Raw genomic sequence first — 14435 nt, 5'->3', positions numbered from 1 at the left:
GTCTATTGAAGAGGGAGAAGTGGCTGATGCAGTGGGAAGATGACGAGGCACAAAGTTGTTAGATAAGCCCCTCATTTGCTATTAAATTAAAAAAACTGATGTGTTTTCCAAGGACTTACTTAGCATTACATCTAGTGTGCCCACCTCCATCTGCTTGCATTTGTGAATACAGAGGAGTACCATCAAATCTCTGAGAAGGTTTGCTGTTGTTTTAGTATATGAAGCTGCCAGTCCCTGAGAATCCCTGTGAAAACTACAGAATCGGACCAGACTGAAATCGGACCAGAAAATTTACCAGAGTTGCTGGAGAACACCAAACACGGGCCAGCACAAGAGTTTATGCGGTCTGAAATAGTGGCACTCTTGTTTAATCTACTTTTCTTATTGCACTTACTTTCTGTTAATGGAATGGAGATAATGACGCCGTTGCCTGTCCCAACCCACAACCGATTGCAGGACACCATGAGAGCTGTGATTCTCACAAATGAAAATCCCAGTTTTCCAGTACCTGAAACAAACACAGCAGCACTCATTAGAAACCAAAAGATACATATCTGCAGGAAATGTCTCATTTTAAACCTAACTTTACTCCATGTTTTATAAACAAACAAAAAGAGAAGTTCTGGAAACTCTTTGTTCTTTGAATGACTGGGGTTCTTTAAATCTCCAGACAGTTCCTTAGTTCCATGGACGTCCCCATGTAGTTCAATGGCAGACACAATGCTCTGCATGCAAAATATCTCAGGTTCAATCCCCAAATCTTCAAGTGGTGATGGGAAAAGAACTTCACTGAAAAACTGGAGAGCCGCAGCCAGTGTCAACAATACTGAGCTAGCTGGAGCTTTTAAAGATTGAAATAAAGATACGAAGAGGAAACTCCCAAAGTTCAAAGTATAGTAAAGTTCAACTTATTTTGCCCCATGAAAAATGGCGCCTAACATTTCCTATTCTTCTTTTCCCAAGGAGACTGTTTCCTCATTTCGAAGCACAAAATAAAGGACTTTACACTCTGTTGACACTGTAGTCAATGGTCTTCTTAGTGCCTCCCCGTTATGCCCTTGAAGGCCTCACATCTCACGTTTTCCTTAGAGGAAATTACACACAAGACCTTACTACTATTTGTAGTGCAAATAGAACTACATGCCATCACTATGCAGTAATTTGTTCAGCCAGCAACATAATTCATCCATGTCTTTTCATTTGTACAAGAAGGTGACTTGTCCGATTCAGGCCAATGACTTACCTAGCATTTTGCTTACATAGGGTTCGATGTCGACATCTTGCAGATGCTGGTAAGTGTGAGCATGATAAAGGCGGAGTGTGGAATCTAAACGGATTGATACCCACACTCCATCTCCCACCCAGGCCAGCTGTCTCACTTGGCTCTCCTTCCTTGGGTGTGCATCAAATGATTTCTGAAATGAATTATAGTTTAATTAAGGGACGCATAATAAAATACTTCTCCAATGCCTCCAGTTTACACATTACTAAGATAAAATAAGATCTCATCTTTTCCCCCTCTCTCAGTAACACTGTTAAGAGAGGATCAGCAAAGGCTCTTTTATTTAGTATTAATCAGTGCTCTAAAACCTGCTTTAAAAAAAAAAAATTTGATTCTGAGCCCCCTGTGATCTCCTCCAGCCGTCCTTCAATGGATCAAAGGTAAATCTACTGAATTAGCAATATTTACTAATGGCTATCTTCTGACAGTGATTTTTCACATATTCATGGTCATGTATAACTTATGATCCTGCTTGCTTGGCCTTCATAGATGTTCTCTTTATGCCATATAATCTCATTTCCTACTTAACCTCCTTCCTTCTAAATGAGTTCTCCCTCATTATTCACCAATTTTAAATGGTTGCTTTAACTTGCCTCTATTTTCATGGCTTTCGGCTGAACCACATAAATTTTGTTTCTGTAGCCGCACCAGACTTTATCGTGTACCACAGTCATACACCGGATTGAATGGTGGGGTCGGCCCAAATCTAGAAGGTGATAGTTTGTCAAGTCCCATTGCCCATCTGAAGAAGAAGAAGAAGAAGAAGAAGAAGAAGAAGAAGAAGAAGAAGAAGAAAAATTATTAAGGGGATGAGCAAACCTTGTCTGCAAATGTTAATTTGTGTACATGACCAAAATATGTATACTACTACATTTCTATTCATTTATTTTCCATTATTCAAATCCATAACTTTATAGGGAACAGATAAAATCCAAAATGGCATAAAGAAGCCTCTGTCAACCTGCCCTTAAGATGTTTCAGGTCACAACTTCCATCAATTCTGACCGCTAGCCATGCTGGCTGTGGCAGATAGAAGTTGTAGCGCAAAAACATCTGGGTAGCACTAAACGCAGGAAGGGTGACAAAGAAAAAATGCCCAGACACACATGCCTTACATTCAAGGAATACTCATTTAAGTTATATCATGTAATTCTTTATAGGCATTCAAGTGCTCTGATAGGCAAAATAAACCCAAAACAACAATACCATCCACAGAACAGTAAATGTTTAGAAACCATGACACACTGACTTGTACGTAAGGCAATAGTTCAGATATATTTGAACACAAACAAGCAATAGAGATACCTTCACATTTAGGTATCCTCAAGGTGCTCTATGGTGCATCAGTTCCTAAAAGGATGCTTACTCACAGGCAAATGAGCCTCTACCCATCCACTGCTCATGTACAGGACAGCAGCGAAAACAGCACCAGGCTACCCAAAGGACTGCAAGTATGAAGCCCGCAATGAAGCCGCATATTTTAAGGAGAATAGAGATGAATGGGAAGAGAGGGAAGTGAACATTCTTGATGACTCTTTATACTACTTGGAGATGGAATAAAGCTACATGGAGTCCCATCAGAGAAAAGGGTGGGGTATAAATAAATAAATTGATGGTGGTGATGATGATGGTGGTGGTGGTAATAGTAGTAGTAGTAGTAATATTAATAGTAATAATAATGGAGGACTTCATTTTTTTGGTCAATATTATCCCAAGAATTACAAGATTTCCCACTGAGCAGATGATCTGTAAAGGTCTGCAATGTGTCCACATTCTAGAAGTAGACCAGACCTATAAATATGGGACAGTTCTATGGTATATAAATAGAAGGCTTACCTACTCCTCTGTGAAATATTGCTAAAGTTCCATCTGCTAGTGCAACTAATACTATTCCTTTTACGTGTCTAGAAAAGAAAGAAAGGCAAAATGTATATTATGAGGAAACTCTGACCATAGTAATAGATTGTTGTGCTCATTAAACCCTGTCAACACTACATACAAAAACACAAAAACAAACACATCCTATGTTGGTACCCTCTCCCACCCCTAACAGGCGACCAGTGCATGCCATCTGTCTAAACTTCACATATAAATGAGACTCAATTGAAATTGTTATCATAATTAGCATACGAAGAAATGGTAATAATACTGTATCAAATTTATTCATGGTCTTTTAAGCAATTGTTTTATCTCTTAACCAAGCCCCAAAGAACCTCAGTCAACTATTTCAGAGCAGGAGAAGATTTATTGAATTTCCTATTTTGTAAGACAATATGCATGGCTACTACAAAAGCGCCTTCCTCCCCAAGCTTACACTATGGTACAAACCACTGAAGGAGATCAACAAACAAACAAACACCAAACCACATGCTCATGAAATGTAGCATCACACAGGACATACCCTGGAACAGGTACCAGTATGGTGTGTTTTTTGAGGGGGGGGGGGACTCCCACAGCAACATTTCGTGCTTGTGATGTGGGAAGATAGATATTTGTGAATCTATCTCTGCTCACAGACTGTCCTGCTAAACCAGTGATATTACTTAAAGACTGTGGGAAAATTTGCTTGCACACTTTTCCCTCCCAGCTTTCATTTGGTATGACATCCCAGCTACAAACATTCCTAGTAGGATCCTCAATGACAGCTTTATGATTGCCAACAAATACATCACTTTCTATTTTCTTGCTGACAATTCCCAATGTGCCATTCTCTTCTTCAAACCCCCCTCCAAAAAAACCCAAAACTTTTCTGAACCAGCATTTCACAGAAGCTATTTTTAGTGTAATTATTTTCTGCTCGGCTAACTCCATTTTAAACTACAGAAATGTGAATGTCATTATGGGAAAAAAATTAATTTTATAGCAACTTACACTATACTGAGTATAGAATCTTTAAGTTTAATTGCATGAACACATTTTCTCCACTGAGCCACTGAAGAATGAACATATAAGCTGTAACGATAAAGTCAGATTAATTAAAAATCCAATATTCCAAAATCCATGTTAGCATTTAAAAATGGCAGTATTGTTTATAGCTGTTAGCTTAAAAATAAATAAATCACAACTTGGCTTAAACAATATTGCTTTGCCCAGCCTGAATTAGGTTATTTCAGTAGCTTAATTCTGTTCAGCTTTGCTGATGGCCTTTTCAGGAATCTAAACTTGCTGTCAGTAGCTAATGGATCATTTAATTCAAAATGCTAGTGCTTACCTTTAAAGACCTTTACTGAGGCCACAAACCCTTTTGACATAGCGGGCACATTTGGGAACTTGATAAATTGTTGTGGGCACCACATTGCGCATTAGCCCCTGCCATCAGCAATTAGGGCTGGACAAAAATGCTTTAGCTTTTTTCATGCCTAACAGGATGGAAGTGGTGCGATCTTCCTGAAAGATCTCCCTCTCCCACCCTCCCTCCCTCTCACATTCATTCCCTCTCACACTACAATTAGACTTAACAAAGCCTTTAATTGGAATCAATTTCTGAGTCTAACTGCAACAGGGAATGGGACAAAGTGCCAAGAAGAAGGTTTATTTCAAGTCTACTTGTGGCAGGGACATTTTCAATAGGGGGTGGCGGCAGGGGTGTGTATCACAGCTAGCTAGGGGAGAGCTAACCTCCAAAACCACCCTATTCCTGTTGCAATTAGGCTTGCGACAAAGCTTCTATCCTGGGCTTTTGGAGGGAGGCAGGGATGTGACAGGCAACAGTAAATATCCACCATGCTTTAAGACTGTTGTTAGGGGCCCTTCTCTGAGTGCTTCCTGTCAAAAGTTATGCAGGTGGCAACCCAAGAACATCACCTTTTTGACAGTGGTGCTCTAATTTACTGAATGGTTCACTGGACTCCTTTGGGGTGAATGGTGGGACAGAAATGTAAAAAATAGAGTGGAAGACTGTTTTTTAAGCTCCCCCTGCCTTCTTTTAGCAGAAATTGGTTTTAGCTGCTGCTCTGCTTTTAAAATCCTCTGTATAACTACAGTGGTACCTCTGGCTGCGAACGGGATCCGTTCCAGAGGCCCGTTCTCAACATGAGCAGAATGCAACCCGCGTCTGCGTGTGTCGCAATTCGCCGCTTCTGTGCATATGCGTTATGTCATTTTGCGCGTCTGCGCATGTGGCGAAACCTGGAAGTAACCCATTCCGGTACTTCCGGGCCGCCGCAGGATGCAACCTGAAAACATTCAACCTGAAGCAAACGTAACATGAGGTATGGCTGTATTGTGGTTTTTTTATTATTGTTAGCTGACCCAACAGTACTCTTGCTTAAGGGTGGGCTATAAAACTTTACTTATTAAAACAAAGGTGCAATACTGTAACATCAGAACCTCTTATCTAACCTCCCACTTTCAAGTGCCAGGTTTAAGTTACTTGGCTGGGTCTCACATCACTGACTGAATATGCAGATGACTGGGTGACAAGATTAATTGGGGCTTAGTCAATCATCGGTGTTAACTGTTTAAAAATCTCACCTGAATCTGTAATTCAGAGCAAATTTCAAGGTTGAGGTTTCATTTTTTTAAAAAAAAAGAGAAATTATTTACCAGCCTCAGAAAAGGAAAAAACCTGAACTGATCACTAGACACATTTCCATTAGTGAAATAGTTTGGAATTAAGGTTCCTGGTTTACCATCCATTCTGGGCTCCAAGCCACATTGTTGGCAAAAGGCTGCTCATTTTCTGTGCTTCTTCTCTTACGAGATCCTGCTCATTTGGCAATACAGCAACATCCTTATACAAATCTGACTCGTTGCTGAGAGGAAGGGGAAAGTCAAATGGTTAAAATATGAAAAGGTTGTTCAAAGTACACTAGGCTTGTTTCAATACTCTTCTACTTAGTCTGCACATTCTAGTAATTCCAATTTAAATTTAGGAGCTCAGTACCACAAGATGTTAATACATTTGTCATTAGAAATGCAGTATAATCTCTTTCTGCCTTTACTTCTCCTTTTCTGTTCATGCCAAGGGGGGCATACCTAGGCTGAAATGCTGGAGAACCCTCTACGGTATCCTGAACTCCCAAAGGATCTGTGAAGACATGTTCTGTGTAGACTCCAGTTTGTGCAATATCTGCAGCTTCTTCTCCTGACCCAGCATTGACTTCTGTCGCCTCGGTCGCTTCCTCTGCCGTCTGAATGTTCTCATCTACTGCATCATTCTCAGCTGAAACGTCTAAGGTACATTTTTCAGTTATAGGTCACTCAGTTCCTTACCACAAGAAAGCTTGCATGAAAATGTGTGCCCTAATGAGCCACTCCTTTGGTTCTTTCTACGTTCCTTTTTGTTTTTTATACAGAAGAGATGTATCTAAACTGAGAAGATAAGGTGATGTATGCAGAATGGCCAAGTGGCAGAATTAGTCTGTGTCAAGTCTGTCTGCTAAGCAGCATCATTGTATTATGTATGCTCCATCCCTGCTACAAAGAACACACTTCTTCTGTAACAAATCAGCATGTTGAATTAATAAGCTCAAATAGACTACAAGCATGTTGTCTGCTCCTAAAGATATACTTTTACATCCCCTGGATGGATAGATGGATGGATGGAGGTGTGAAGAGGATCGATTATAATTAACCCTTTGGACCTGCTCTCGGACAGGAATGATCAAATTACTTTAATAGTGGCTGAATTCTTGAGTGCTGTCCATGTAGAAAGACTGGGCCATTATAAAGAGATTTAGTGGTTCTTAATTGATCGGTGATGTGGTAGTGTTATATTGTATTATTTTTGCAACTTGATTTTCTCTGGAGTTAAGGATCTGACTGGGACAAACATTGTTATGCTGAGCTCGTATTTTGCACAATTTGAATATGGTGTCTGTTTGATAGTGTGTGGTTTGCTATGCCTAATAAAGGATATTCGGAGAGAGAGAAAATTAACCCTGTGATTATCACTTAGGAGAAGTGCAAGGCTTCTCCTTCAGACCATGTTTGGATGCAACACTAAACTATATGATAAAAGCATTATGTGAAAGGGCTTCATGCTTGGTGACTTTCCCTCCAGTAAACCATCTTTCCTCCCTGCAAGGAGATCTGAAAGTTTTTGCTTCCATTTTAAAATGCGATAACTCAAATTTTTCATGCTGCAACAAACTACATTTTGAATAAAAATTGTGAATGTTTTCATACCTGGCTGTTTATTTGTCTCGGGGGAGGCACCATTGGCACTGTGGGCAGCAGAAGGCCCTGTAATACCCTCTGCCGTACAACCAACTACTGTGATTCCTCCTAAAAGACTGTCTGTTTCTGCTGAGCTGTTGCTATTCATACTGCCAGACAAGGATGATTTGTCCACCAGACCAGAGTCCAGTTCTTGTGACCCTTCTTCTCCTGTAGGATAGTCAGTTTCGCGGGCTCCTGAAACAAAAATGTAAGGTTTCATTCAGTACCTTGGATAGTTAACTTTTCAGTGCCCTTTGCGGGTTGGTGATCTTCATAAAATACTTGCAATTTGCTGTTATCATAACACAAAATCTAGCGAAGCTAATGCATGCCTTCACATAGCTTACGCACCAGATTTCAGTGAAATTTAAGAACAAGTCAGAAGTAGATGTGAAAACAGGCATTAAGAAGAGGGAATTGTTATATGTATGGTTGCTATGATGTAAAAGGTACAAACAAAGCAATTAATTCTTAGTGTTCAGAAATAAAAGGGAGAGTTCCTAAAACATACTTGTTGAACTTGTCTAGTTACTAGGATTCTACTTGTTTTAAACAGCCAAAATAAAGTAGCATTTCTGACAGTAAAGGTTTTAATTGTTGGTGCAGAGATGACATATCCATGACTAACTTAACTTTTCATATTAGCTTCTTAGGAAGAATTTACAGCACTGCTTTAATGGAGTTAGGGTTTCAGGCACAGGTAGAGATAAAAGACTGTATAGAACACAATGTAATAGCACCACCAAAAACTCCAAAATAAATAACGTAAATGAAGTATATATTTGTCTATCCTATAGCAGCAATTATTAGCTTCTTTTAAAAATACAGGGCAGGATTGATTGATTATTTTTATGCATATTGTATTATTTATATGATGTTAGCTGCTCGGAGCCCAGCTCCGGCTGGGGAGGGTGGGGTACAAATAAAATTATTAATTATTATTATTATTATTATTATTATTATTATTATTATTATTATGCTATGCTATAAGGATTTCCACTTACACAACCAGACGTCCACCCTCCTCCCCCACACCCTCCACAAATCTGCTCCTGAGAGTTGGGTGAAGCCTAAAACTGGTTTAGGGGAATAGGGGAGAATGCTCCATTGCACAAGCATAAATTCTTGTCCTGACAGAATACAGGACTTAGCACTATGTTATATTCTACCCTCAGACATTAAATTGAGGGTTTTCACACTTTACATAGCAAGTTACACCTTGGTTGTGCTTGCAGGTAATGCACATTTGTTTGTTTTAACCATAGTTGGTTAAAGAAACCTGGCTTAACCTGACGGATCATAGCGAAGTCGTTGCAGCTTGTTTTGTCTGATGTACAAAAAAAGTGGGTATGGATGTACAAAAAAAGTTGGAAGTTAAACAAATCATGGCTTAGCCACATTTTGAACGAATCACGTTGTTCAGTAACAATCCATAGCAAAAGCTGAATTGACTTGGAGTTTACTGGCCAATTTACACACATTATGACTACCTGAAAAAGGCTTACTGCCCAGCTGAATTTTAACAGCAGTTCCAAAACAGACAGAAGTAAACCCATGTTAACTCAAGTAATTGCCCCCCTCACCTGAGTCTCTTACCTGGTACACTAGCTATACAAAGCACATGAGAATTACAAACAATGAAACTGTCGAGGATGTTTCCTGGCTGGTTGGCATCTACAATGATGACTTTTGTAGCAGAGTGGGTGCTAGTACAGATCCACACAAGGCTTGACAATTCTTCCTGGTTTCTCAGCTCTTTCTGCTGGTCCTGTGTAGGCGGAAACCAAGACCAACCAATGTAAACATTACACAATATGCAGGCCTAGTTTGCATATAACACTAACCTAAACCGTGTATTAGTATGAATGAGCAAAGGTGTGGGATTCCCAGAAAGAAGATTAAGACTACTGAACTCTTCCCCTGGTTCTACTGCGCTACCCAGAGCTATGCCATGATCCTGCCAAGGTTATGTACAAACCCAGGCTGACAACTGCTTTCCATCAAACAAACTGCCCACAACCAAGAACAAGCCTCAGTTACAGTTTATAGTTTGTCTGAAGTGAGACAACTAGCCTTGCAATGATCAAAACAATCCCTGGTTTAGCCCTGGGAAGAAAGGCACCAGCAGGATGGCGGGAGGAGCACTACAGCCACAATATTCTCTGCTAGGAAACCCTCATGTTTGCCTGATCATCTGAAGCCATCACTGGGCTTTGCCAACTGGGTCACAGTGTCATTTTAGAGTTTATTAGTTCAACCTTATTTTTATTTGTGTGTGGGGGGGTGGCAGAGAATCACATTATGAATTGCTAGGTGCATTTTCTACAAATGCAGACGAATAAACAACCAGAATTACTAAATACCAGGAGTGTTGCAGGTAGTTTTACACACAAACTCCCCCACATTATTTTCATAGCTATGCAAAATACACTTTCATGAACTAAACCCAACAGGCAAGTTTTCTGTCACGCCATAAACATGCTGGTCTTGTGGAACTAGATTTTTTCGTCTTCTCCAAATGCTATAAAAGCTTTGGAACCAAGATGCGTCTAATGGAACCAAGACCTAGATGGACGGATACAATACAAAACGTGTTGTAAAAGCAAATGAATGTTTCTCCATGGAAATCTGGGGTCTAATGAAGACTAGTGAACTAGCAAGCAAATACTGGTCCTTGTTCATGAGCAGGCACCGAAAGGTTTTTGAACCAATCATGCCATAATTATTGAATTATGAACACAATATTGAAGTTGTCTATTTTCTTGGAGTGTTAATAGATTTGCAAACAGTTTCACATTTTGATTATGCCTCTGACCTTACCTTGAGTTCTTGATCTAATCTATCCAAGCTGCTTTGTGATGCGCTCCTCTGTTTGTTGCTCTCTGCATCTAGAGTCGTCACATCATTGTAAAACACACTGGCACCAACCACTGAACCGCCATCTCTTGTCTTCCCTCCTGATAAATTAACTCCTACAGCACACCAAAGCTACAAAACAACAAGTGAACTTTATCAAAACCTACTGGGAAAACCTGGTTGTCATTTCTTTTTATAAGACATAAAAAGACAGCAAACATTTGTTGCACCCTATCATACATTATGCTTTTAGGGAAATAACAATATGACAATATTTAAAAACCAGAGTTTCTCAAAAGTATTTATTAAGCACCTGCAATTTAAATTAAACTAGGCGTTGCTCAGAACCTAACAAGGATATAACTTGCTCGTGCAGAATTAGGCCTCATCTAAAAATCACTACTGGGGCATTCTTTATTTGAAAAGAGGGAACTGGAGAAAAAGGAAGACAGGTGTACCTTCATGGATGTATCCTTTTCATCGAGTGGCCTTAGGTAAACAGGCACAGGTAAGTTCTTCATTTTGTTATCACCCTGGCCACTACCATTTACAACCTAAAAAGTGAGAAAGAAATATTTACTTTGCTTCAAAACGTTTCTGGCATCTTACAGACCAGTTTGTCACAAGCCCATATCAGAATTTGATAGGTTTGCCAAGATGACCAGAATATTAGACTGTCTGGGAAGAACAATCATAGATCCACTCAGTTTAAAGTCATACACTAGTGAGATCAAAGCCAGAGGGGGGCAGTATTGTAATTTTAAAAGTCTATCTTGCCAGATTAGCTAAGAGGCCCTTCTCAGCAGCTAATATATAAAAAAAGGGGGGGAGTGTATGCACAAAGACTGGGAGGGGGTTAAAGCTATACCTATCTATGCAGATCATAGTTTAAGACAGGGGTCAGCAAACTTTTTCAGCAGAAGGCCAGTCAACTGCCCCTCAGACCTTGTGGGGGCAGACGATATTTTGGGGGGGGATTGAACTACTTCCTATGCCCCACAAATAACCCAGAGATGCATTTTAAATAAAAGGACACATTCTACTCATGTAAAAACATACTGATTCCCAGACCGCCCGCAGGCTGGATTTAGAAGGCGATTGGGCCGGATCCGGCCCCCAGGCCTTAGTTTGTCTACCCATGGTTTAAGACCTTGAAACATTTTCCATAGAAATATGCAAGGTAGCACACATGTTCTCAAACTTCAGAAAAATGTGCAGTAACAACATTCCATTACAAAGAGGTTTGAACACAAAGCCATCCCACTCTTCCCACAGCTCAGTGACCTTTTATTGCTAGTTGTTCTTTCTGAACAGCAGCATTTGTGTTTAAATGGGAAAATGCTGCCTTTTAATAAGAAGGATAAAGAAAGCCCAACTTCCCAGTTTAAACTAGTTCCAGATTTCATGTTTACAAGTAAACACGATAGCTCCACAGATCACCAACACTTTGTGATCACCACAAAGGAATTGCCTTCAACTATTAACCAGAAATCCTTTGTGTAACATGCAGGTCCCTGGGTTCAGATGGGACCCTGCTTAAGGTTTCCTTGTTTTAGGTCTCCTTTCAGCAGCAGCCCTGGAATTTCAAAATGCAGCGCTAAACTGCTTTGCTCAGTCCCATACCTGCACTATGTTAATCCTGGCTTCATTTTACTAGGCTTTTAAAATCCTTTCTAACCCTTTCAAGGATGCTTTAGTTTTCTGTGAAGCTGTAAGGTGGCTTTATGTAATACTTGGTTTTAAAGAAAGACTGCAATGTGAAACTGATGAGAGGTTCAACACTATCAACTTGTGGAGATAAATGATTTTTATCACTCTACATTTGTTACTTGGCTTACCAATACCAGGATGCCTGTGTTTTTTTTAACATCTTTTTAATTTTTATGAATGGCCACTCTTAACATTATTGCCACCCACAAAAGCTTGTGCCACAATAAAGTTGCTAGTCTTTAAAGTGCCCCAAACTTGCTGTTTCTAATTGTCGATTTTGCTTTAGCTTTGTCAGGGTATTATTCTTGTGTGGTGCCTTCATTACATGTATTTAGGCATCAGGCAAAAACATTCCTCTTCTCCCAGGCCTTAGGCTAATTAAACAATCTATGGCCTTTAAAACTGGTGTGTGTGTGTGTGTGTGTGTGTGTGTGTGTGTGATTTTTCTTTCTTTCTATAGAGTCAGACCTCGGGTTGAATACGCTTCGAGTCGAGCGTGTTCGAGTTGCGCTCCTCGGCAACCCGGAAGTAACAGAGTGTGTTACTTCTGGGTTTCACCGCTTGCGCATGCACAGACGTTCAAAATGACGTCATGCACAGAAGTGGCGAGAAGCGACGCATGCAGACGTGCCGTCGCTGAATCGTTTGCTTCTAGATGCGAACGGGGCTCCAGAACGGATCCCGTTCGTATCTAGAGGTATCACTGTAGTATGCATTTTTGCGTTTTTATACTGTAAACTGTCCTGTGATCCTCAGATGAAGTGTGGTATAGAAATATAATAATAATAATTCTATATGGCAATTTGTAGGCATGATAATATCTGCACAGGTATTTTAAATAGCTCCATGTTTTGGCTGAGGTTGATGGAATTTGGAGGGTTACAGGTTTCCCACCTTGCTGAAAATGAAATTACCTTCGGTGACCTGCCACCACAATATCCCCAAACTAAAACACATGAACAGGGATGAACAGCTGATAACACAATACCTGTTTATATTTCTGAGGAAGGCTCCAACCAAAAGCTTGCACTCTACCATCTTCCTTCTGAACATGGGCTTTCACTTGGCGGTACTGTTCTCTCTTCTGCTCTCTACGTGAGGCAAGACTGGCCTCAGACCTTGGCAAAAGGGAAGGACACTTTTTAAAAAAATTCCAAGTTCCTCTATATCTTCCAGTAGAGTTTGGATTTGATATCCCGCTTTATCACTACCCGAAGGAGTCTCAAAGCGGCTAACATTCTCCTTTCCCTTCCTCCCCCACAACAAACACTCTGTGAGGTGAGTGAGGCTGAGGGACTTCACAGAAGTGTGACTAGCCCAAGGTCACCCAGCAGCTGCATGTGGAGGAGCAGGGAAGCGAACCCGGTTCACCAGATTACGAGTCCACCACACTTAACCACTACACTACATTGGCTCCAATCCCCATTAGCCCCAAAAAACTTTTCAAAGTTATGTAGGGGGTGGCAGAAGAGGTTTTTCAAAGTTAATACGCAAGTGAAATCTGTATTACTCCCCGGACACCATACTTCCTTCAAGGTACTTGTTTTTTTCTCTCAGTGAGAAACTGTCAGCACAATACTTCTAAGGTTTCTAGGGCAGCATGGCTCTCTGGCACAACCTGCTGCTGAAGTCTGCATCTGGTAACATATTTGGATGAAGAGGGGGAAGCAACGTCTGACGCTGCGACCAAACTGGTATGGTGGAAAGCTTTAATTTGAAGGTCTTTTTAAATTACCCATATTCTGTATTCCACCCAAAGGCTAATGTAACAATCAGGCCATATGACCTGAGGATTTGGGAATTCTAATCATTGGAGAGGATTTTCCATTCCACCCCTTCATCTCTCACATTAACAGCCTTAAGAGGCTTCTGGTTATACCTGGAAACCCAGGATGCCTTCTACCAACCCCTGAAGAGAGGACAACACCACTTTTATTTGATGAGGACTTGGCAATGCTGATTCAGACTTCTGTTATCTAAAGGATAGACTACCCTAATGTTCTCTACATGAAGGTTCCTCCCAAAATTGTATGGAGGCTTCAGTTAGTATAGAACTGGCTGGTATTTGTCGGTGTAATTTTATGATGGGAGAGGAAAACAGCGCTTTCCTGCCTCCCCCCCCCCCCCACTTTACTCCACAACCACATTCTTTTGCTTGCTGAAATATTTGCCCAAACCAAGCTGGGCTACTTTTTAGCGATTTCAAAAGTTGTTAGGAGGTTGTGCATATCCTGGCAAACTTTTCAAAGGTCCCAGTTCAGTTCTCTCTTGGCTCATTTGGTCTAATAAGATCATAAGATCATAGGGTTCCTAATGGGGTACCATGGGAGGAGACTGTCCCTGAACTACTCTGGTCCTAAACCATTTAGAGCTGCATAGATTATAGCACCTTTCACTGCGCCGGGAGGAGCCAGCCACAGATACA

At 40.6% G+C, this 14435-nt stretch overlaps 1 protein-coding gene across 6 annotated transcripts in view; it reads right to left on the bottom strand.

Moving 5' to 3' along the window:
- SPAG9 (sperm associated antigen 9) overlaps positions 1 to 14435 on the bottom strand; it is a 79577-nt gene that overhangs the window by 9406 nt on the left and 55736 nt on the right. For 5 of the 6 annotated variants that reach the window (XM_083727943.1, XM_083727945.1, XM_083727942.1 and 2 more), the window contains 12 exons: positions 12999 to 13128; positions 10759 to 10854; positions 10265 to 10432; positions 9041 to 9212; positions 7412 to 7639; positions 6260 to 6455; positions 5914 to 6036; positions 4154 to 4234; positions 3119 to 3186; positions 1876 to 2024; positions 1244 to 1415; positions 395 to 508 (listed from right to left, as the gene is read on the bottom strand). In XM_083727943.1, the coding sequence (XP_083584069.1) occupies positions 395 to 508; positions 1244 to 1415; positions 1876 to 2024; positions 3119 to 3186; positions 4154 to 4234; positions 5914 to 6036; positions 6260 to 6455; positions 7412 to 7639; positions 9041 to 9212; positions 10265 to 10432; positions 10759 to 10854; positions 12999 to 13128 (1697 nt within the window). Of the gene's footprint in view, positions 1 to 394; positions 509 to 1243; positions 1416 to 1851; positions 2025 to 3118; positions 3187 to 4153; positions 4235 to 5913; positions 6037 to 6259; positions 6456 to 7411; positions 7640 to 9040; positions 9213 to 10264; positions 10433 to 10758; positions 10855 to 12998; positions 13129 to 14435 lie in introns of those variants that run through there. The other variant, XM_083727947.1, reaches the window with a different exon arrangement.

The sequence above is a fragment of the Podarcis gaigeae genome, assembly GCF_964106915.1.
Source record: "Podarcis gaigeae genome assembly, chromosome: 2".
Lineage (NCBI taxonomy): Eukaryota > Metazoa > Chordata > Lepidosauria > Squamata > Lacertidae > Podarcis > Podarcis gaigeae.
Note: the sequence above shows the minus strand (reverse complement) of the source record. Positions and strands in the feature narration are given on the sequence as shown.